Source organism: Muscardinus avellanarius (genome assembly GCF_963383645.1).
Source record: "Muscardinus avellanarius genome assembly, chromosome: 8".
NCBI classification, from domain to species: Eukaryota; Metazoa; Chordata; class Mammalia; order Rodentia; family Gliridae; genus Muscardinus; species Muscardinus avellanarius.
In genome coordinates, this window is record NC_137794.1 from 10,822,139 (window position 1) to 10,847,656 (window position 25,518).

The 25,518-nt window shown below is 44.1% G+C and overlaps 1 protein-coding gene across 2 annotated transcripts in view; it reads right to left on the reverse strand.

Moving 5' to 3' along the window:
• Nucleotides 1-21,232: 21,232 nt before the first annotated feature.
• The window catches only part of CILK1 (ciliogenesis associated kinase 1), a gene marked incomplete at both ends in the record, with an annotated part of 39,821 nt that continues 35,535 nt past the window's right edge, over nucleotides 21,233-25,518 (reverse strand). For both annotated transcript variants that reach the window (XM_080700323.1, XM_080700322.1), the window contains 2 exons: nucleotides 21,233-21,387; nucleotides 22,359-22,481. In XM_080700323.1, the coding sequence (XP_080556449.1) occupies nucleotides 21,233-21,387; nucleotides 22,359-22,481 (278 nt within the window). The remainder of the gene's footprint in view (nucleotides 21,388-22,358; nucleotides 22,482-25,518) is intronic.

Consider the following 25,518-nt stretch of genomic DNA (forward strand, 5'->3'; position numbering starts at 1 on the left):
TTTCAAAATCAAGAATAAAAAATAGGGCAAGGAGTAAAGCTCATGGGTCGAATGCCCCTGGTTCCCTCCCCAGACCTAATAAATAAATAAATAAATAAATAAATAAATATGCTATGGTCAGAGCTGGTCATGGTGGCACATGTTTTTAATCCCAGTAATTGGGAAGCTGAGACAGAAAAATCACGGGTTTGCTGATAGCTTCAACTACATAATGAGCCCCCCGTTTTAAAATAAAGAATAAAAAATAGGGCTGCGGGTGTGCCTTGGAGGTAGAATGCCCCTGGGTTCAATCCTCAGTGACACACACACACACACACACACACATACACACACACACACACACACTCATGGTCAGTCGTGCCAGAATAAGATCAAGGAATAGACTGGGCCACACACAGTCTTCCCTTGGGAATGGTGGAGGGGTGCCGAGGCGCTCTGGGCTGACGTGTAGGTTGGGTCTTCTTTGGTCTCAGAACACAGGCGTGGAGGTTTCCTATCTGAGATCATCTTATTTCCAAAAATGGGAGTATGCCCTGATGAGACTGTTTGGGGTGCTGACCCCCCGCCTCCCATCACAGACACATCTGGAGGAGGAGCACCTCAGCCCTGCCTCCCATCACAGACACATCTGGAGGAGGAGCACCTCAGCCCTGCCTCCCATCACAGACACATCTGGAGGAGGAGCACCTCAGCCCTGCCTCCCATCACAGACACATCTGGAGGAGGAGCACCTCAGCCCTGGGTTAGCACTAGGAAGTCTCACTGGCAAAGCCCACTGTGTGGGGTTTGTTCCAAGCGTGGTGACAGAGCAAACTAAGATGAAAGCTGCCTTCACGTATCAGTTCAAGTCTTTACTTTCATTTCACTAACTATAGTGTGTGTGTGTGTGTGTGTGTGTGTGTGTGTGTGTGTGTGTGTGTGTGTTACTGGGGATTGATCTCAGGGGGATTCTACTTTTGAGCTACACCCCCAACCTTATTTTATTTTGAAACAGGGTCTTGCTAGGTTGATGAGAGTCTCACTACTTGCTGAGGCTGTCCTCAAACCTGAGATCCTCCTGTCTCAGCCGCCCAAGTATTGGGATTATAGGAATGTACCCATGTCTGGCTTACTAACTAGAATTAAAAGAACACACACACACACACACACACACACACACACACACACACACGCCAAATTGTCAACAGGTAATGAAGGAAGGCCCAAGAGTTCAGGGCCAATAATACTTGTACATTGTTTTACTTACCTGGAGGAAAGGAACATTAGGAATTTTCTCTTCAAGAGCCAAAATGGTTTGCAGTAGAATCACATCAGCACAGCTTAGCTGGTTCCCAACAAGAAAGCGTTGTCCGTGACCCCTTAACACCTGCAGGGTAAAAATGATTCCTGTCGGCTAAAACACTCTACGTGGAGAAAACACCAAAGCTGCCGAGTCAGTGTAGTCTGAGAAGGGTGGGCACTCCGGCCTTGGCCTTTTATTGTTTTAGAAATAATATCAATTAAGAGGCCACTTTCTATATCTAAGAGAGAGACGAGAGAGACAGAGAGAGAGAGAGACAGAGAGACAGAGAGAGAGAGAGACAGAGAGAGAGAGACAGAGAGAGAGAGACAGAGAGAGAGAGAGAGAGAGACAGAGAGAGAGACAGAGAGAGAGAGAAAGAGAGAGAGAGAGAGAGAGAGACAGAGAGAGAGAGACAGAGAGAGAGAGAGAGAGAGAGACAGAGAGAGAGAGAGAGAGAGAGAGAGAGAGAGAGAGAGAGAGAGAGAGAGAACAGAAAGGCACTGGACATTCACCCTTAAGTATATGCTGTAGATCAGAACAAAGCACCAGCCGGGCGTGGTGGCGCACGCTTGTAATCCCAGCATTCGGAGTCTGAGACTGGAGGATCACGGTTCGCGGACAGCCTCAGCTACCTAGTGAGGCCCTCTGCAACTCAGTGAGATCCTGTTTCAAAAATAAAGAATAAAACACAGGGCAGGGGGTGTAGCTCAGAGTTTGAATGCCCCTGGGTTCCATCCCCAGTATTGCAAAAAATAAAAAATAAAAATAAAAAAATAAGGCACCAGAAGGGGAAAGAGAAAATTCACTATTTCTGGACTCAGCACTCAGAAAAGGATACATCTCTTCCAGGAACCTGCAGAAATGAATGAGTTCTGATGATTCCTGGAAGCTCAAGGGCTGAGGGGGAGGCAAGGATGCTCAACAGGTGGTGTCCAGGGGTCCACTCTTGGTCCTCAGTTCTGTGTTTCTATTATGGACTTTGGGATTTGCCATAAAAAAGCAAACCTGACTATAAAAACTGACCTTTCTTTTTTTTTTTTTTTTAACTCAGGGGCATTCTGCCTCTGAGTAACAGCCTCAGACCTATTTTATTTCTTATTTTGAAACAGGGCCTTGCTAAATTGCTGTGGTTGTTCTCAAACCTGCAATCCTCCTGCCTCAGCCTCCCAAGTACTGGGATTACAGGCTTGTACCACTACAGCTGGCTAACAGACCTCCTTTCATATCTTTAAAACAGAGAAAATGAAAAGCTTAAGCTCATCCTTACTCCTATTTTGAGGAAAACACACAGGTGTGGGGTTTATAAGAACAGACGTCAGCCGGGTGTGGTGGCGCACGCTTGTAATCCCAGCTTTCAGGAGGCTGAGACTGGAGGATTACAGTTTGCAGACAGCCTCAGCTACTTAGGCCCTCTGCAAATCAGTGAGACCCTGTTTCAAAATAAAGAATAAAAAAATTGGGCAGGGGTGTAGCTCGGAGGTCGAATGCCCCTGGGTTTTATCCCCAGACCCACAAAAAAAAAAAAAGAGAAAGAAAGAAAGAAAGAAAGAAAGAAAGAAAGAAAGAAAGAAAGAAAGAAAGAAAGAAAGAAAGAAAAAAAGCACAGATTTAGGCCGGGAGTAGTGGTGCACACTTCTAATCCCAGTACTTGGGAGGCTGAGCCAGGAGGACCTCAGGTTCAAGGACAATCTCAGCAAGAAATGAGACCCTCAGTAACTTAGTGAGACCTTGTTTCAAAATAAAAATAAAATAGTTCCAGGTGTGGTGGCGCAGGCTTGTAATCCCTGCGCTTGGGAGGCTGAGACAGGAGGATCCCACAGGTTGGAAGCCAGCCTCAGCTACTTAGTGAGGCTCTCAGCAACTTAGTGAGACACTGTTTCCAAATAAAATATAAAAATAGGGCTGGGAGTATAGCTCAGAGGTAGAAAGCCTCTGGGTTCCACCCCCAGAACCACACACAAAAAGTAATAACAATGGCTCTCACTTACTGAATGCCTAGGGTGTGCCAGGCGTGGTGCTAAAGTCTGTATCCATCATCTCACTGAATCTCAAGACACTTGGGGGATGTGCTATGATTACAGCTACTGTATGGGAAACTCATCAGGAAACGGGCGCCCAAGCCTGTGCCCAGGGCCATGCGCCTGGGAGGTGCAAGGAAGGACCACACTCTGAGTTCAGATCATAACCTGATGCGCATGGTCCCAGGCCTTGAAGATCACACTGCTTCCCATTCCTACTCCTCAAAAGGGAGTAGGTTTGCAAGAAGGGTAAAAAGGAGTAGCATGATACTAAAAGACGTTAAAATGGAGGATTGCGCAAGTTCGAAGCCAGCCTTGCTGGCTTAAGAGATCCTGTTTCCAAATAAAATATAAAATAGATCTGAGAGTGTAGCCTGGAGGTAGAAGGGATCCATCCCCAGTACCACCAAAAAAAAAAAAAAAAAAAAAAAAGTTAAAATTTAGCCAGGCGTGGTGGCGCACACTTGTAATCCCCGCACTTGGGAGGCTGAGACAGGAGGATCGCGCAGGTTCGAAGCCAGCCTCAGCTGCTTAGTGAGGCTCTCAGCAACTTAGTGAGACCCTGTTTTCAAATAAAATAGAAAATAGGTCTGGGAGTGTAGCCTGGAAGTAGAAAAGCCCCTGGGTTCCAACCTCAGTACCATACACAAACAAACAAACAAAAAAAGATGTTGAAATTTGAAATAATGACGCCCCAAATACAAATTCATGAGAGTATAGTCCTGAATATTGAAACCCTGAAATAAAATGTGTTTCAAGGGGAGAGGCTGTCTTTTTAAACTCTTTCCCCACTATTTCAAATTGCCAGCATTAAAAAAAAAATACTTTGCCATCTATATATTTTATTTTTATTTCCAATGCTGGAGTCATAAGCTGTGCACACTTTAAGAAAATTCGAATTCATTTTATGCACTTTGTGCAACTTTGACTCCCTGAAAGCGCATATCACAGGTGCCTTCGTGTGTAAGCATTGTGCATGGACATGAACGTCGAAACTTCCCCAGGAAACAAAGAAATGTCCTTTGATCCAGCTGCATTTGTCAAAGAAAGAACCGCTCACCCAGTCCCAAATCTCTTCGGGTGTCTGCCTCCGTGCCGCCCCACTGCAGCTTTTTGGTTCTGATTTGTTTTTGTGGTACTGGGGTTTGAACCCCAGGGCATTCTACCTTGGAGCCACACCTCCAGCCCTATTTTAGTTTTATTTTAAAACAAGGTCTAAGTTAATACGAGTCTCACTACTTGCTGGGGCTGTCCTCCGATCTGCAATCCTGTCTCAGCCTCCCAAGTACTGGGATCACAGGCGTGCACCTCCACGCCCGGCTCCCACTGCAGTCTTTGATGAGTCTTCAAATGTCTTAGGTTGTATCTCATGGTATTTCAGACAGCTGCAGCTATAAAGCTGGGCACACACAATTACCAGTTGGGGGATATGTATTTGTAGTTTGCATTTTGGTCTATTTATGTGTAGTGTTTATCTGCTCATTAACTGTTATACCCACCTGACTGTTGTTAGCATAGTGAGCGTTTATGCTTGTAAAAATACATCTCATCGTGCCTTTTTTATTGTGTAAAACTGCCTGTAGTATGTTCCGACTTGTTTTTGTATTTCTCGAATAAATGCCTATTTATTTATTTGTTTAAATTTTTGGCACTGGGGATTGAACTCAGGAGCTTTCTACCTCTGAGCTACATTCCCCAGCCCTATTTTGTTTTTAATTTATTATTATTATTAATTATTATTATTATTATTATTATTATTATTAATGACTGTGCTGGGGATTAAATCCAGGGGCATTCTACCTCAGAGCTACACCCCCAGCCCTATTTTTTATTCTTTATTTTGAAACAGAGTCTCAATAAGTTGTAGAGGGCCTCACTAAGTGGCTGAGGCTGGCCTTGAACCTGAAACCTTCCCGACTTATTATTATTATTTTTTAAACAGGCTCTCACTAAGTTGCAGAGGGCCTCACGAAGTGGCTGAGGCTGGCCTTGAACCTGCAATCTTCCCGGCTTATTATTATTTTTTAAACAGGCTCTCACTAAGTTGCAGAGGGCCTCACTAAGTGGCTGAGGCTGGCCTTGAACCTGAAACCTTCCCGACTTATTATTATTATTTTTTAAACAGGCTCTCACTAAGTTGCAGAGGGCCTCACTAAATGGCTGAGGCTGGCCTTGAACCTGCAATCTTCCTGTCTCAGCTTCCCAAGTACTTGGATTACAGGCATACACCATCACACCTGGTACAAATACCCCTTTAAAATGCAAATAAATGTACTTTAAATAATTTTTAAATTATTATTATTGTTGTTTCACAGTACTGGGATAATTATTATTATTTTGTGGAACTCAGGGGTATTCTACCTTTGAGCTATACCCCTAGCCCTAGTTTTTATTCTTTATTTTGAAACAAGGTCTCACTAAGTTGCAGAGGGCCTCACTAAGTAGCTGAGGCTGGCCAGGAGCCTGCGATCCTCATGTCTCAGCCTCCCAAGTACTGGGATTACAAGTGTGCACCACCACACTCAGCTTAAATTTAATTTCTTTCAGAATTATATTGTTTGGATTTTGCCCTTTCAGGACTTTAGGCTTTAGGGATTTTCATCTCTCGGGGTTTCAACATTTGAAATTTTGACATTTGAGGCTGTGTCTTTAGGAAGTAGGGCCAAATCAGTTTTACTCAAACTCCCTTTACTGAATTTTTATTTTTCTTTTACCACCACCACCATCATCATCATCATCATCATTATTATTATTATTATTATTTGATAATAGAAACTGAACCCAGGAGTATTTTACCTCTGAGCTACACCCCCAGCCCTTTTTATATTTATCATCATCATCATCATCATCATCATTATTATTATTATTATTTGATAATAGAAACTGAACCCAGGAGTATTTTACCTCTGAGCTACACCCCCAGCCCTTTTTATATGTATTTTAAAACAGGTTCTCCATAGCTGCTGAGGTTTTCAATAAATTTCTGCGGCTGAGCTTGGATTTGCAATCCTCCTGTCTCAGCCTCTTAAGTACTGGGATTGTCACAGGCAGGTACCACCGTGCCTGGCTATCTGTACTGAATTTCTAACTGCTATTCCCTTTTTATTTTGAAACAGGGGTTTCCTAAGCTGCGGAGATTCTCACTCGGTGGCTGAGGCTGGCCTGGAATGTGCAATCCTCCTTTCTCAGCCTCCCAAGTAATGGGATTACAGGTACGCACCACTGAGCCAGACTATCTACACTGAATCTCTAACGGTCTCCGTGGCCTTTCTGGGGTTTGTTCCAGAAATGACAGAAGACATGAAGGCCACGGGGCAGGCCGCGGAGGGCTGGTAATCGGCGGAGAGGAGGTGACAGAGGTCCTTCCCGAAGGCGTGGTGCTCTTCTGCTATGTAGTGGAGGATGCTTCTGGTCTGTACCAACTTCATCCCGTCAATTTCAACCATGGGCACTTGTTGGAACAGCAAGGAGCTACCTGAGAATAGAAACCCAGAGTTAGAGGTGACCTCTTCTTCCTGTTCTCCAACCCCTAAAACTGTGCTCTGCTGAATGAAAAGGCAAAGTGGGGCCAGGGGACGGGTAGCCCTGACTTCTCCAAGGGAGCGAAGTTGGCTACAAAAGAAAGATGCCTGAGAACTAACGCTGCGGTGAGCCTTTCCTGTTCATTATTATTTCTTTTCCTTTTCCTTCTCCTCCTCCTTCTCCTTCTCCTTCTCCTCCTCCTCCTCCTCCTCCTCCTCCTCCTCCTCCTCCTCCTTCTCCTTCTCCTCCTCCTCCTTCTCCTCCTCCTTCTTCTTCTTCTCCTCCTCCTTCTTCTTCCTCTTCCTTCCCTCCTCCTTCTCCTCCTCCTTCTTTTGCGGTATTGGGGACTGAACTCAGGGGCATTCTACCTCCAAGCTACACCCCCGGCCCCATTTTAGTTTTATTTGAAACAGTGTCTTGTAAGGTGGCAGAGAGTCTCACTACTTGCTGAAGCTGTCCTCGAACCTGGGATCCTCCTCTCTCAGCCTCCCAAGTACTAGTATTACAGGCGAATACCACTGTGCCCGGCTTCCCTATTCATTTTCACCCCAGGAAAAATACCTGACACAGCGACCAGGGACAGGGGCAACCCAGAGCAGGTGCTTCTTCAGAGCTGTAGCGGCCAACACAGTGGCCATTAGTTCCCTGCAGCTATGTGCACCTCGACTTATAGAGTGAAGACTTTAAACAATTAAAAAAATTAAAACTCAGTTTACTGGTTGCAAGTGACACGTTTCAAGTGCTCAGCAGGGGACAGCGCAGGATGGGACACTTCTGTCCCCGCGGAGCATTCTGGTGGGCGACACTGCATTCAACCCTTGACGGGCTCTCCCTGTCCACAGCCCGCTGACCACCCAGCGTGCCCTGCTGTCACTGGTTGAAAAGGACACCTGAACTTCCTTCAAGGAGCCTCTGCCAGACACTTTCCACATCCCGAAGGCCGGGGTGAGGTGAGATACAGGGATGAGCCCAGTCCTCCAGGGGCTGGGGCTCTGGACATAGATGAGGGCCCCTGCCTGGGGACCTGAGGCCACTGTCACATGAATAAGTTGAGTCCTGGAGCGGGCACCCTGCAAGGTAGGTAGGCCTGGGATGGCTGGGGTGGGGGGAGTCCCGGGGTCCAGGTCATTCCTTAAGGGCCGCCTGGTGGGTCCCAGGCTGAGGATGGGTGCAGAGGCGGGAGGCTGGCTCAGGTGGAAGGGGCCGTTTGCTGATTTCGCTTCTGTCTGGTAAGCAGGTGATGAGCTGAGGTATTACGAAGGACCCTGGGGGATGAGAGGAAGGGAGGGGCGAGGGAGAGGAAGACTGGGGCCGAAAGAGGCTGAGAGGGAGAAGGGCTGTTCACCAGGAGGGGGAACCGCCCCTGCCCTTTCGTGGGACTTCCTGGTCATTTCAGCTCTGCACTCCCTCTTGCTTTTCTGGTCTTAAGATTCTCTTCTGAATGTTCTCAGCATCTTGTCCCCGCCACGAACAAATCAGTTCTCATAAAACTCAGAGCTATCGACAGCTATTTTATAAAAATCAGTGCTATCGACAGCTATTTTATAAAACTCAGCGCTGTCAAGAGCGATTTTATAAAATCAGTGCTATTGACAACTGTTCCATTCTTGTACTCACCATCCTGAAACTTGTGTAACTGTTCCTTTGTTTCCAGAAATTCTTGATCAAACTAAATTAAATAAAAAGATACCCCATCCCCAAAAAAGGGCAAATGTCATTACAGATGCGGGACTGGAGACATCAAGTTCAACGGCTTTGAGAAACGGAGATTAAGGGTGTGTTCGGCGCTCACACCTTGGATTCTAACCCTCGCTGTTCACAGAAACAAACTAGGGCTCCTGCAAGAAAAGGCTGATTCTGTTAGGCCAGAAAGCACACAAGTGCTCAAAGATGAATGAGATGTTTAGGGCAACCGTGACCGAGAATTTGTGCTAATTAGTGAGAATTAGTGCTAAATAACGATAAAGTTAGAAAATCACCCGTTTGTAACCTCCAATATAATAACGAATTCTGATAAGGCTCATAATCAATGCTGACCTCACTGGGGCAGGGATTGTTCATGCAATCTCCCCAAATCACCCAAGTTACTCAATTATGATAAAGGGAAATGTATCTTTACAATGGAAGGGTTTAGTGATCGTACCATCTCTCTAACAATTCCACTTAGCTCAGCGGTGTGGAGGCTCACACTTATAACCTCAATACTTGGGAGGCTGAGACCGAAGGATTGCAGGGTTGAGGATAGCCTTAGCAAGTAGTGAGGCTCTCGTCAACCTAGACTTTCTTCCAAAACAAACAAATAACATAAAATAATAGGGCTGAGGTTATAGCTGGAGGTAGACTGCCCCCAGGTTCAAACCATAGTAGCCCCTCACACCCCAACTTAGCCCTGCAAGAGGGGTCCCGTGCCTCCTGCCCTGGCACACTGAGAGCACAGGGTGCCTATAAAAACACTGTTAAAAACATTTAACCTAGCCGGACGTGGTGGCGCACACTTTTACTCCCAGCGCTTGGGAGGTTGAGACAGGAGGATCGCACGGGTTCGAAGCCAGCCTCAGCTACTTAGTGAGGCTTTCAGTAACTTAGTGAGACCCTGTTTCCAAATAAAATATAAAAAAAGGTCTGGGAATATAGCCCGGAGGTAGAAAGCCTCTGGGTTCCACCCCCAGTACCACCAAAAAAAAAAAAAAAAAAAAAAAATTTTTTTAACCTGAATCTTATCACACGGGAGAAATCGGGCATATACGGGATATGGGGCTTTCTGTGGCATAATGGTCTAGACCCTTCAAAGTCTTGATTAGACCCTAGATGAGAGGAAATCATTACATCTGTTAGACACATAGCAGTGATACAGACACTTGGGGGGGCAAGAGGAGTATGTGTCTATACATCACATATCAGACGCTGTAAGTAGTGTTAATTTCCTTAGTGGTGACAATGGTGTGACAGTAATTGGGACAATTGTTTATTCCTCCTCCTTTCACATGATTCAGAAATCGATGTAGGGAAATGTGAACAATGGTGACCTGACTTGAAAAGCATCCATTGTGCTATCAGAACTTTCCCGAAGGCTCGAAAACTTTCAAAGTTGGAGAGCCGGGCGTGGTGGCACACACTTGTAATCCCAGCATTCGGGAGGCTGAGACAAGAGGATTGCGGTTCGAGGACAGCCTCAGCTACTTAGTAAGGCCCTCTGCGACTCAGTGAGACCCTGTTTCAAAATAAAGAATAAAAAATAGGGCTGGGGGTGTAGATTGGTGGTAGAATGCCCCTGGGTTTCATCCCTAGTACTGAAAAAAAATCTGCATTAATGAGCTTCCTATCAAGAATCCCGAGACCTGTCCCCATGTGTGTCTGAGTCTACACCACAACCCTGGTCATTCTGGGGAGGGCAGAGCTGAACCGTGGGTGTAGCACCCACAGGCCTCCAGGCCTGGGCTTGGCTTATCGCTTCCAGTGTCCATCCAGTGTGAGGGGCGGGCTCGATTCCCGCAGGGTCTCTTTCTGAGGATCACTGAGCAGCCTCAGGGCAGCAGCGTCCAGGACATCTGTCCTAAAAGCCCAGAGAGCCCGGTGCTGCAAGTACCCTCTCCATGCTACTGTTTCCATGCTACTGTTTCTCAAGCTTTTTAACCACAATCGTTGGGAAAGGAGGGACACATAGGGGTCAAACCCCAGCCCCGAGGCCTGGGAGATTCAATTCAGTATTTGGGAAGATTCAGAAATGTGTAGTTTTAAAAATAGGTCCTTCCAAGTGATTCTGATTTTTTTTTTACAGGTGTGCAAAATGTGTGCCCACTCTTATTAGGAATAGTATAAATAGCTTTGTACTTTTGTTGTTGTTTGGTACTGGGGATTGAAACCAGGCAAGCTTTCTACTTCCAAGGTATACCCCGGCCCTCCTTTTTAATTTGAAATAGGGTCTCACTTAATTGTTGAGGCTGGCCTGAAACCTGTGATCCTCCTGTGTCAGCCTCCTAAGAACTGGGATGATGGCATGTGCCACTACTTCCAATTGACTGCTTTGTATTAAGCTTTATAAAAACCATTGGTGAGTAGAAGAAACTGGCACTGAAGTGAGAGGGAGGGAAAAAATCCTGAATTATAACCTAGGGCTACATGGTGGAGATAGCATCTTGACGTCTATCCAGGTCATCTGTCTCATCTGTCTCTGTTTTCTAATGCAGGGTCCTGTTCCCCGTGTAGGATTCTACAGAAAACAGCCCACTCTGCACCAAGCCCTTTCCCTCTCCGCCAAGCCCTTCCCCTCTCCGCTCTCTAAGTGAATTGCTCAGAAGTCTTGAATCAAGAGTAAGTCTTTTCTCTTGCATGTTTTAAGCAACGTGGGGATGTGCTTGGTTTCTGAGGGGTCTTCAGGTAAACGGAGCCCCAAGCACCCCAAACCACCACAAGGGCCAGCCAGGACCAAGCGAGTCTGAGGCTGCCGACTCCCGGATTAGGACAGCGGCTTCTCAGCAGGTCTCAGCTTTCTATCAGGCCTGACCATCCAGCCCGGGGACACTGAGAATCACGAGCCTGTCCAGTGGCTGCCGGCCAATCTCTCCCAAGTGTTTCACATCTATGTGAGCACAAAATCAGCTAAAAATGTCTTTTGGCAAAGAGATGGGGAATGACCCCCACCCCGTCTTTTGGAAACTCCTGCTGTAAACGACGCGGTTGCCCTAGTGAGAGAACCAATCCAGGTTCCTTTCCCTTCCCCACTGGCTCCTTTCTACCCCGCCTGCCTGTCCAGTGTGACTGGTCTCACTCAGGGGGTCGTATGACCCACGTTCTTTTTAAAATGTGGCTAAGGTTAGGATTCTACGACTATAACAAAGAATCTTGACTTCTAGGAGAGAAGGAGAAGCAAGGTGTAAAGAAGACAGAAAAGAGTTTGACAAAGGAAGATATTACACACATATATGACATTCATTAAAACCTAGAGAACAAATCAAGAATTACAAACTCAGAAGTCTACGAGGATTAGAGAAGCGACATAAACTACTTATACTGTCGGCTCATCTTGTATTTTCTGTATTTTCATCTTGTATTTTTCCTGAAGATCTAGGTTCATCATATATTTTCTCTGCCAAAGCTTTTGAAACAGGTTCATCTCCTAGGAAACGGTATTAGAAGCCAAGATCTGGGTGCCGAGTGTCTGCATTTGTTTTGAAGGTAAAATAAAGGAAAGGCTGAGAACTTGTCACAGGTTGAGGGAAATGCAGAAAATAAGGTGACTAAATACAGTGTTGGTTCCTGGATGTTAGTGGGGAAAAAAACGGTTGAGAACAATTTAGTTAATTTCTTAGTTTGGGATGGTTATGCAAGATGTTTTCATTAGGAGAGATTGAGGATTATATGACACAATTTTATAATTTTTCTACAAATCTAAAATTATTGTCAAATAGAATGTTTATTTGCTTATTTTATGGTACTAGGAATTAAACCCAGGGGCATTCTATCTACAAGCTACACCTGCAGCCTTATTAATTTTTTTTATCTTGAAACAGAGTCTTGCTAAACTGCTGAGGCTGACCTTGAATCTGAGATCTTCCTGTCTCAGCCTCCCAAGTACTGGGATTACGGTACATACCACCATGCCTGGGTAAAGTTTCTTTTTAAAACACAGAAGAAATTCTTAGATTAAAAAAAAAAAATACCAGAAAAGACACAGTCAAATGCAATGTGTAAACCCTATTTGGATCAAAACTAGAACTATTTAAAAAGATCTGAGATGATCAGACTGTTGTATAAGGAACTGTTACTAATGCTATTGTTGTTGTTTTATTTTTTTAATTTTTTTTTATTTTTTGGTGGTACTGGGGTGGAACCCAGAGGCTTTCTACCTCCGGGCAATACTCCCAGACCTATTTATACTTTATTTGGAAACAGGGTCTCACTAAGTTGCTAAGAGCCTCACTAAGTAGCTGAGGCTGGCTTCGAACCTGTGCCATCCTCCTGTTTCCGCCTCCCAAGCGCAGGGATTACAAGCGTGCGCCACCATGCCCGGCTATTGTTGTTTTTTAAAATTCCAACCTGTTAGAAATAAAATGTTGAAGTACAGTTCTCCCAGATTAAATATGTTTGGATTTTGCTTTAAAACACTCCCACAAAACAAGGGGAGGGAGAAGATTGACTAACACTCGATTAGCGGAGAGCTTACTGGTGGAGGTCGAGGATAGGTGCATGCAGAGAATTAAGGCGATGTTCTCTGGGTGTTTGTTTGTTTGAACTTGAAATTTTCCACAAGGCCACCCATTGGTAGCCATTACCACATAAGTGATCCAGAGATTGTGGAATGAATAAAAGTGCTGGGAGGAACTGGCAAGCGTCAGGCTTATTCCCTCTCTTCATATTAATTCATTAGTAGTAGATCAGAAGCCAGCGATTAAGTACAAGTTAACGGGGGACGAGAATTCCACCTGTTACACTCCATTTATAAAGGAAAGTCCCATGATAAGGAGAATGGAGGAATCTTCCCATTGGAAACACGGGGTGTGATTGTGGTGGAGGACTCCTGGGTGCTCTGACAAGGTCTCAAAGTCAAATGGCAAATCTGTGAAAAAAAACAGCGAGCAGGATACCTCGACTCCAGAGGCAGCTAACACCCATCTCACCGACTCCATTCGGCCTCTTCCATTTGGGTAGTAGAGCTTGGCCTCCCAGCCATGTCTGAAAAAAACAAATGCAGCGGCAGCTGCTTGCGCAAGACTCTGCACGTGGTGTCCTCAAACCAGGGCTCAGGGTTAAACGAATATTCAGGATCTGGGCACAGAAACCCGTTTGCTTTTGTTGCTGCGCTTTCCCTCACGCAGCAAAAGCATGTCGCTATTTTTAAAACATTCAAAGGGAAGAGGAAGAAAGAAAAAGGCACCGCTTTGGTTTTCATATCCTTTCGACTTATCATTTCTTATTCTGGATCTTGGGAGGTTGGGAACATTTGTGGTCAAGACAGTTTGTGCTAGCAATATGTCAGACTCATTATTATGATTTTTGACCTTGAGAATTTAGCATTTTCCAAATTCGACTGGGAGTAGCAAGTCGCAGAGGCAGCAGGGAGGAGAAGCGAGTACCCACCGGAACCTCTCCAAGTATTCGTGTTTTTATTTTTCTCCTTTTTTCTTTTAAAAACAAGCATCGTCATCTATTAAGGCAACAGAGAGAAGGAGAGGGAAAACATTATTATTGTCTGCAAGATGTGCATACACGACCAGGCCTGTGGTGGCTACTCGCGGCCCCGCACGTGTCCTATGCACGCTGGGAGAGGAGCCTAGCCCACATTTGACAGTCGGAAACCAGACTCCCCCCTCTGACCATGAAAGGCTGGGGCGGCCTCCTGGCCAGGGCCCGGGCCCTGAGTTACCTTCCACTGTGGATTCAGACTCCGCAGAGTGCGTTAAAAAAAAAATGTGCATACGGAGGCAAGAACGACCCCGACCCCAGCCTAGGGGACCGGGTCTGCCCAGATGTGATCTGGGGCGCAAAGGACCAGGGAGAGAGACAGGAGACAACCGAATGGTGAGCGGGTAAGGGATGGATGGGAGCGTGAGGGGCTCGGAGAGTCCCCTGGAGGAGAGACGACAAGAAGAAGAGAGGAAAGGGCTGGCGGGGGCAGCGCGAGAGAGACAGACCTGTCCGCTCGGAGCCGAGAGCTGCACAAAGCCTCAGCCAGCCGCCTGCAGCCAGGCGGGCGGAGCCAGAGCCCAGGATGCGCTGAAAGGGGGCGAGGCTAGGGACGACGTCACCAATAGCAGAGGCAATGTTTAGCATGCCCCACCCAGCTGCAAGGCATTCTGGATAATGTGAAAATTTAGGCAAAATTTAATCACTTTCACTCCACTTTAACCTTTTTAGATAAATGAGGCTACTTTACTGACTTAATTTAGTTTTAGTCGTAATATATCGCTAGTTAGACACATAAATGAAATCGGCCTATGTGTAAAGTATTATTATCCTGGGCCTTTAAATATATGCGCGTCTCTCCCTGCGTTCTGGATGTGAGGGCGATCTGGCTGCGACATCTGTCACCCCATTGATCGCCAGGGTTGATTCGGCTGATCTGGCTGGCTAGGCGGGTGTCCCCTTCCTCCCTCACCGCTCCGTGTGCGTCCCTCCCGAAGCTGCGCGCTCGGTCGAAGAGGACGACCTTCCCCGAATAGAGGAGGACCAGGACCGGTCTTCGGTCAAGGGTATACGAGTAGCTGCGCTCCCCTGCTAGAACCTCCAAACAAGCTCTCAAGGTCCATTTGTAGGAGAACGTAGGGTAGTCAAGCTTCCAAGACTCCAGACACATCCAAATGAGGCGCTGCACGTGGCAGTCTGCCTTTCTTTTCCACCCTAAATAAAGTAATAGGTTTTTTTTTTAATTTAATCAATTAAAAATTAATTTATTCAAAGGGTTGAATAACTGGATTTTTAACGTGGGGTCATTCTACCTCTATCCCAACTATTTATTTATTTATTTATTTGGAACCCAATACTTTTTTTTTATATGTTATTTGGAAAAGTAGCTGAGGCTACTTAGTTATCCTAAGTGGCTTCGAACCTGTGAGATCCTTCTGTCTGAGCCTCCCAAACACGGGGATTACAAGCATGTTCCACCACGCCCCGCCCAACTCTATTTATTTATTTATTTATTTATTTATTTTATTTTATTTTATTTTATTTTTTTGAAGCAAAGTCTTGCTAGGTTGAGTGTCTCACTACTTGCTGAGGCTGTCCTACATCCTCTTGTCTCAGCTGTCCAAGCACTGGGATTACGAGCATGTGTCCCGTCTCTGAATTACTTAAAAAACCCGAGTTGTTCGAAAACAGCCTCAAATAATTAAGCGAGGCTGTCAGCAATTTCATTTCAAAATAAAACACGCCCAACTTTTGACCTGCCATTTAAAAAAAATATCCCCAGTCATTTAACTAACTAAAAGCTGGATTTTTTTTTTTTTTCGGGGTCTGGGGATGGAACCAAGGGCATTCAACCTCAAAGCTACACTGCCTGCCGTATTTTTTATTCTTTATTTTGAAACAGGGTCTCACTCAGTTGCAGAGGGCCTCACTAAGTAGCTGAGGCTGTCCGAGAATCCCGATCCTCTGGTCTCAGCCTCCCGGATGCTGGGATTACAAACCTGCGCCAGCACACCCAGCTTAAAAACTGGATTTAAAAGGGAAAAAATCATGTTAGGTGGCCAGGCGTGGTGGCACATGTTTGTAATCCTAGCATTTGGGAGGTTCAGACAGGAGGATTGCATAAGTTAGAAGTCAGACAGGAGGATTGCGCAAGGTCGAAGCCAGCCTCAGGTACTTAGTGAGGCCCTTTGCAACTCAGTGAGACCCTGTTTCAAAATAAAGAATAAAAAATAGGGCTGGGGGTGTCGCTTGGAGGTATAATGCCCCTGGGTTCCATCCCCAGTACCGCAAAAAAAAAAAAAAAAAAAAAAAAAAAAAGTTATATATGCTGGCACATGCTTGTAATTACATTACTTGGGAGGCTGAGAGAGGAGAATCACAGATTTGAGGCCAGCTTCAGTAGTTTAACAAGATGTTTCAAACTAAAAACTAAAAGAGTTGAGAGTATAGATTGGAGGTAGAATGTCTCTGGTTTCAATCTTCTGTAAAAAAAAAAACTACACACACACACACACACACACACACACCCTCCACATTGCAGAATAATTCTTCATGCTCCAAGGTAAGCTTGGAATTTCACAACAATAACAATATACGAAGTATTAAAGGCGTTATAAATATAAAAGTTCCAAATGTACTGACTGGTATATGAAAATTACAAACTACTAATATTTTTTTCTTTTTTAATACCAGGAATAAAATTGTGTGGTGTGGCCAGGCATTGTGGTTCACGTTGTACACCCCGTGCTTGGGAGGCGGAGACAGGAGCATCGTGCAGGTTCGAAGCCAGTCTCGCTGGCTTAAGAGACCCTGTTTCCAAATAAAATATAAAACAGGTTTGGGAGTGCAGCCTGGTAGAAGGGTTCCATCCCCAGTACTACCAAAAATAAAAAATTAAAAAACAAGAACAAAACCAAAAAAACTGTGGGGTGTATGTGTGTGTGTGTGTGTGTGTGTGTGTGTGTGTGTGTGTGACTGAGAAGTGAATTAACCAGGTACATTCTATCTCCAAGCTATACCCCAATTTTTTAAATTTTGAAATAGGGTCTCCATGGCACATCTGGTTTTTTTTTTTTTTTTTTTTTTTTTTTTTTTTTTTTTTTTGGTTGTACTGAGGATTGAATTTGAGAGCATTCTGCCTTCCAGCTATACCCTGGGCCCACTCTCCCTTTTTGTTTTGAAACAGGGTCCTGCTAGGTTTCTGAGTCTCACTAAGTTACTGAGACTGGCCTTGAACCTGTCCAGGTATTGGGATTATAGGTGTGTGCCACCATATCTGGCTCTAAAGTTATCTTTTGATGAATAATACGAAATGAAAAGCCAAATAATCAAATCAAAATTTCTTAAACTTTATTGGTGCAGAAGAATTTTCCTTAGGTAAAGGTAACATCGTTAAACACCTTTGGACAAACTATCCCAAAAGCAACATTTAATTTCATAACGGTGCTGCCTCTTCCAGTCTTATTACGGATATTTGCTTTATAAATAAATATCTTCTCAGTTACACCGTTGTCATCAAAGCAGGAATATAATCAAATCAACTACTGTCTGTCCTGTGATATCTGAGATCAAAGACTTTGTTCAGGTCGTTTTAAATTCACATTAGCACAGTGTCTTCAAGAAATCGATAATACCGATTCACGTGATATTTGCCCCCCCAGTCTGTCTTCTTTATGGTTTTCATGAAACGGTCCTCACAATAAATTATCAGAACATACAGTACATTTGGCGGGAAATCATAAAAATAATTCCAAAAATAAACCACACCCAGTAAACAAATTGCTACAGTATGCTTACAATGACATAAAACAATTCGTGTGTGTGTGTGTGTGTGTGTGTGTGTGTGTGTGTGTGTGTGTACGTTCTTTTATAAACATATTGCTTTTGGTCATACACTGACTGAGCTGCAGCAACCAGCTGCATTTTTTTTTCCCAGTCTCTTAAATGGCACAAAAGAGCATGTTGCCCAGGACGGAAGCACTACCACCTAAGAACACACGGAGTCTGCCACATCCCACAGTATTTGAATTTGCACTTAAAATTAAACGATGATTTTTGTTCGGTATGGGTTGCCTTGATGGTATTTGGGTTCTTTTTTGGTGATAATAGAAGATGACACGGTGTCATTTTCTTAGATGTCCGTGGTCCTCGAGGCTAGCCCTGTGTCTCAAACAACTGTTGAAAGGCCAGTTTTCTGACTATTTAAATCCTAACGTCCTAGAGCTGGGTGAAGGCTTGGCAATTTATGGAAAGTTGCAATAAAGAGAATAAAGATGCTAAGAAAGCTTTAATGCGAATAAAATTTCCCTCCTGTGTACCTGGTAAATCCGTCACCACACCTTTCTTTGGGCCTAGCCTGAGAGCCACCCTGTGCCATTCCTGACATCCTAGAAAGCTTTCTGACTATAAATGAGGTATCGTCACAGAAGGGTACAGTTACGCTCATCACTGCTCTTGACGTCTTGCATTTCATTTTACAATTCTATAGTAACTAAAAAAATATATGCGATCAGTGACATTTTATTTTCACTTAAGAAGAATACCACCCCTATTTCCTTCTATAGTCCATAGCTTATATGCACAATTTGTTCTCTACCCGTTTGGGGGTTGGGGGGAGAGTCCTTTGTACGATTTTGCTGGTTCTTTAGTTTTTGTTTTTTTTTTTCTTTTCTTTCAGTTTTCCAGTTTTCTCAACTGCACATCAGCCTTTTGACTTTCATGTGAATAAACGTGTTTAGCTTCCCCAAAAGAAGCTGTTTTCTCAAACTAAGAGAAAGGGAAAAAGGAAGAAAATGAAGGATTCCCAGAAGGTGGGCCTTACAAAAGCATCAGGAGAACAATTTTATAAAACCTAATAACCAGGAAACTAGGTTTTTCAATTTAAAAAAATGCCATGTCCTCCATATAAGCTGGAGTACAAAGAAGAAGAAACTAACGATCCATTCGCTTCTCTAAGGAGTATTTACAGTTTAAAACCAGCTCTCCAGCAAGCTGGGTGAGGTTTCAGATTAATTTACTTTTTATTTATATAATACAGAAAGACAAAAATAAATATTAACCTCACAGTAAAGGGCTCATCTCTGAAAACACATTTTCTGTTGCCTTAGAAAACGAGGTGAGAATACAGAAACAAATTCGGCTTCAAGTTGTGCTTGCCACGTAGTTTTCCAAAGCTTTGCCGCCAGCTTGTTAACAGGAAAACAGGTTCTCTCAAGTCCTCAACAGTGGGCTTTTCCCTTGCCCTGCAGCCCCTGGTGCTTGGTCAAGTGTATTTTTGAGTCAGAGTCTCCAAAGCATAAATGACTCCCTGCTTTGAGGGGAGAGCCCTTTGGAAGACATGGTGCTTTGCTCAGGCTTCGACACATGAATGCACCAAAGTCATCGTTTACAAACGTCCTACGTTGAACCACATAAAAGCATCTGGAGTCAGTGTAACCTGCAAATCAGATCATCGTTTAGGGCTCACTTAGATACATAATGCAACCTGGAAGCAAAGAGAGTAGTCTGTGCCCTGGGAGAACGTGGGTCAGTAGGCTCTTGACATCACGTGGCTTTCCCCGGGACCACCTCCCTCTTGCCTCTGGAGGAAGGCTGAGGAGGGGCCCGTGTGCTATTCATGATGTGAATGAATCAGATGGCAGCGGGCCTTCTGTCTTTTGCTGTCCACAAACTAGCTTTGTCATTTGCCAAATTGCTGTAAACATTCCTCTCAATGAAACAGCCTCTCCCCGACAAATAAAAGTTCTCATTCTGGGAAGAAACTATGCAAGAAAGGAGTTCAAATGTGGCACGCTAAGGAAACTAAAATCCTGGTGATCCTGGCTTCCTGGATAAGTGGGCTTCTGCTCTGCATCTTTTCTGCTCCCTAAGTTTTCCTGAGAATCTGGCTAAGACAGAAGATTACTGATCGACAGCTGTTCCAAGCTAGTTCTAGAAAGTAGAGATGAATACAAAATTCTACCCTGGTTATTACAACCTACAAAATTGTGTGGCTTGAAACCTTTTATTTCTTTATTTTTTGGTTATGCATCTTGACAGGGATATTTGATTAACTATGTTAACCTTTATGTTGTGAATCTTTTGATATGAAAGACTTCCCCTTTACAGGTACAATCTGATTTAAGAATGGAAGAAAATAGAACATGACAGTTTAGTGTGAATTAATTTAGTTTCCCACATTGAAGGTGTTGTAAAGATTAAAAAAATATCTATATAGAGTTCTTTGCTTTGGGAAACAAAATAAAACAGCAAATTATATAACAAACCTTTTTAGAATAGCACAGCGGTATCAAAAAAAAAAAAATCAAATCAAAGAAAAGCTGAAGCCAGGTGTACACTTTTAATACCAGCACATGGGAGGCTGAGACGGGAGGACTGCAGGTTTGGGACAGCCTCAGTAAATAGTGAGACTCTCATTAGCCCAGTGAGACACTGTTTTAAAACCCCAGTTCCAGAGAGAGAGAGAGAGAGAGAGAGAGAGAGAGAGAGAGAGAGAGAGAGAGAGAGAGAGAGAGAGAAGCTGAGTCCGGGCATGGTGGTGCACACCTGTAATCCCAGTGTTTCGGAAGTGGAGACAGGAGGATCACAGATTTGAGGCCAGCGTCAGCAATTTAGCAATAATCTGTTTCAAACCAAAAAAAAAGGGCTGGGGGGGGGATAGCTCAGGTATGCCCCTGGGTTCAATCTCTTGTACTGAAGGAAAAAAAAAAAAAAGAAAAGAAAAGAAAGCAGAGGACCCCCTTCAAAGAAAGCCAGAAGTACCTGCCAAGCCACATTTCAAATGTAATCACTTCTCGGTACTCCGCAGATTGAGTAAACAACCCTTTATCACATGGCCTTAAATTGCACCCTGTTGCAATACTGCATCAATATTATTACATTTTTTTTTCAAAATCTGTATAAAATATTATCTGGAACCCCAAAGGAAAAAATCACTCAATCTTTAAAAAGTTCATTACAAAGTCAACTGTATAAAATGCTAAAACATAATCCATATATACAAAATGCTGTTGTTTAAGAAAATAATGGGACCCAGTTTTAGAATAAAATAATTTTGTACAAAAAAGGATATTGCATTCAAATCAATAGTAAAAAAAAAAAAAAAAAAAAGACCAACAAAACAAAACGACAACCCTTAAAAAAGAATATTGAAATGTCTCAGTTCAGAAGAACAACTCTGAAGTGTTGGTTCGCCTTCCCATCCGCTGTGTTTCTTGCAGGTAGGAGGAACACCTGCGGGCGGGGACAGTGTTGCCTCTCCCCTACGCAGAGCCTCATCGCGGAGATGTCATCGCCGAGACGGGTACTTGGAAGCCCAGTCTGTCCGACCGTGCACTGGCTGGGCGGCCGGAGGCCGAGGCATCAACCCTGGAGTGCTTCTAGGCTGGGTGTGGAAGAAAGGTCGCCCGGGATGAGGTCTCACAGCCTTCAGAGAAGAATAACCTGCCATGGGAGAGAAAGGCTGGCCTGGGTAACATGGCACCAGAAGTACAGCCAGAAACCGGGACGTTCAGGGGAGCATTTCTCGTCTTCCCTTTCTTAGTGAAGGAGAACCCAGTGGCTAAGACTTGTCAGGCCAAAGATACTGGTGTCAATTTTTTGTTTGTTTTTGTTTGTTTGCGATACTGGGGATGGAACCCAGGGGCATTCTACTTCCAAGCTACACTTCCAGCCCTACTTTTTATTTTTGATTTTCAAACAGGATCTCACTGCGTTGCAAAGGGCCTCGCTAAATAGCTAAGGCTGGCCATGACCATGATCCTCCTGTCTCAGCCTCCCAAATTACTGGGATTACAAGCGTGCGCCATCACGCCCGGCTTACTGGTATCATTTTTGACCTATGTTAGCATCGTTTGGGCTCCAGCTCCAGCTCCCACCTTGCCCCTGGTCATGGACACTGAAGATGGCTTTCAGATCACCTTACTCCTTGGCTTTTTCACCTGCTGGCAGCAGCCTGCTGTGGGGCCTCATACCCTTGGGCTTCTGTCTCCTCCTGCTCCTCCTTGAGTTTGCCAGGCACGGCCTGTCTGGAAGACTGCGCACCGAAGGAAGCTGTGTCTGCAGCCACCGCACCCATATGTTTGCTTGCTCCTTCGCCTCCCCCAGCTCTCTTCATCGACTCCTTTGCAGTGAGCTCTTCCTTGGCTTCTCTGGCTAAAATTACAATCTGCACCCCACACTCCTACCCCCACAACCCCTACTTCCCGCCTGCTCAGTTCTCCCCTTAGCACTCAGGAGCGACTGACTACCAACGGTCTGAGTATTCAACTCACTCATGGCCTGCAAGAGAGCAAGCTGCCCCAGGGCAAGGAGTCCTGCCTCATGGATCCCGGCCTAGACCTTGCTGGACGCAAGCCAGCTGTTCAGTAACTATTTGGTGAATCAATTCAGGAATAATTTGAAACGGAACTCACCAGGGGGAGGATCTGGAATAGGTGCCAGGTGCACCCTCTGCAAAGCAGAACCGATTTCTTTTTTCAGGAAGGAAGGGATATAGCTTCCAGTCAGTCCACTAGAACTGGTAGAGCCGGAACCAACTAATGCGCAAAGACAAAAGCTTATTATTACAAAGATTCATCTGCATGATGCCAACCAAGCTAAAGTCTGCAGAACAAGGAAGAATTAAGCTTTTACACTTAGGGCAAAAAAATGATGGTGAAAAATAGTAAATTCTGAGTAGAGTATTCTACCATGCTACAGTGACAGAGACAGTGTTATTCCAGTAGACAGCAACCAAAGTGGGTTTGCTTGTCAAATTAATGAGGATGTTTAAAACCAGGTTGTGGTGGTGAATGCCTGTAATCCCAGCTACAGGCCTAAGTTTGAGGCCAGTCTGGACAACTTAGCAAAGTCCTGTCTCAAAAACCAGAAAGGGCTGGGGATGTAGCTCAGTGGTAGAGTGCCCCCTGTTCAATTCCTCCTATCGGAATAAACAACAACACAAAAGATCTTTGATACTTTATTTTTGTAAAATTTAGCCTGTTCTGAAGTTTGCTTTTTTCCCATTCCATGATATAAAATATCCTTCCATGTCAGTGTATATTAATTCTAAAATATGGTTAAACATAATTCATTTAATCATTCTCTTAGATATCAACACACAGGGTGTGTGTGTATGTGTGTGTGTGTGTGTGTGTGTGTGTGTGTGTGTTACTGGGGATTGAACCCAGGGGCATTCTACCTCTAAACTACACCCACAGCCCTATTTTATTTTTATTTTGACATAGGGTCTCACCAGGTTTATGAGAATCTCACTACTTGCTGAGGCTGTCCTGGAACCTGTGATCCTTCTGTCTCAACTTCCCACGTACTGGGATTATAGGCATGTGCCACTATGCCCAGCACAGGTTTTCTTAATTACTTAAAATTATACACTAAATATTCTTGTGAATAATGAGGGAGATTAAGCACTAATAGAAATATCAAATGCATTCTCTGTTTATGTGACTTCCACTTAAGGGTGTCTTGAGTGCAGGCACTATACACTACCCACCTGTGTATTCTGGGAGGAGGTTAATGTTGTGACTTGTATATAGCACACAATCAGTTAATACAGTTAATACTAACTGATGTGCTTATTATTAAGGCTGAAAGGTATACAGTGAATACTGAGAAATATTACTACTGGGCACTAGATAAACAAAAGTTGCATCCATGAAGAAGAGTAATAGGTGGTATAATTTCTTTCTTTATCACACGGAAAGTTCTCAGCAGCTGCTTAGGACAGAGTGGGCAAGTGGTCTGGGATGCTGTGAGGAGCTGGACCAGCCAACTGGAGCACATCGTGCAAGTCGGTGAATAAAAAATAGGAAGAAAAACAGGAAGGACTTGAAACGTTAGGTGACACTAGGAAAAAAAATGTAGAATCAAGAAAGACAAGAAGCTGGGCACGGTGGCACACACCTTTAATCCCAGTATTTGGAAACCTAGACAGGAGGATCTCAGGTTCCAGGACAGCCTCAGCAAGCAGTGAGCCTCTCACCAACCTAGCGAGACCCTGTTTCAAAATCAAAATAAAAAATTGTGCTGGGGAGGGGGGTGAAGCTCGGAGGTAGAATGCCCCTGAATTCAATCCCAACAACAAGACAAGAAAAGATAATGAATGCCATTAGTAAACAACACATGCAAACTTTAAGGACAATAAGATACCATTTCATATCCATCCATCAGATCAGCACAATTTTTAGTCTTGGTAGTACCAAGTCGCCTCAAGGGTTAAGTGCTAGTCCCGTGCTCCGCTAGGAGCAACTGGGCAATACCAGCAAAGCCAAAGATGAGTGCACCCTTAACCTAAATTGCTAATTGTACCACATATAAGAAACCTTCACATATGTGCACGATCGAAATATTGTTCATTTCACAGCAGCAAAAGATTGTAAGCAACTTATATGTCTGTCAAGAAGGATTAAATAATGGTCTAGTAAAAGTAAATAATGGTTTTTTTGTTTTGTTTTGTTTTTGGTGCTGGGGATTGAACTCAGGGCATCTGACCTCTGAGCTACAACCTAGCCCCCCCCCCCGCCTTTTTTTGCGGGTCTGGGGATGGAACCTAGGGGCATATGACCTCTGAGCTACATACACCCCCTGCCCTTTTTTTAATTCTTTATTTTGAAACAGGGTCTCACTAAGTTGTGGAGGGCCTCACTAAGTAGCTGAGGCTGTCTGCGAACCACCATCCTCCTGTCTCCACCTCCAGAATGCTGGGATTACAAGTTTGCACCACCACGGTCAGCTAGCCCATTTTATTTTGAAACTGGGTCTTGCTAAGTTGCTAAAGCTGGCTTTTAATCTGAAAATCCTCCAGTCTCAGCCTCCCAAGTACTGGGATTACAGACGTATGCCACCTCATCCGGCTTATATATTGCGCATATATATATATATATATATATATTCACATATATTATATATATTATATATTGCGCATATATATATATATATGTATATGTATCAATACCCACATATTCACCACCTAGTTTAAAAAGTCAAATTTTGTGAATACACATAAAGCCCAGTGTCCAGGCCTCTCCTACCCCTCAACCCCATCCCAGCATATATATATATATATATATATATATATATATATATATATATATGTATGTATACACACACACACATATATTATCTTACATATATATCTTACATATATACAGCTTTATATATATAGCATATATTGCATATCCTTTAAGAATATATATATGATTGCTACATACATATTTATTAAAATGAAGTGGCAATGCAGGATTATGTTCATATAAACTTGAAAACATGCAAAATCATACTGTGAATTTCATACATATTTTTAAAAATACAAGGAAATATTAAACACGCAGATGAGGCTGGGGCGGGGCCCAGGGGTGGGCGAGGCCAAGACACTGGGCTTTGGGTAATGGCAAGGTTTGCCTTCTTAAGCTGGATGGTGAGTATGTGGTACTGATAGATGATCTCTTCTTGTGAGTATGTACCTTAGAATAAATGAACCCTGGTGGGAGCGCAGAGGCCAGGAATTTACCTGGCAGCAGCCAGCAGGGCTGCCTCTGTGAGAGAAACATCACGAGAACAGGTCTGCCGGCCACG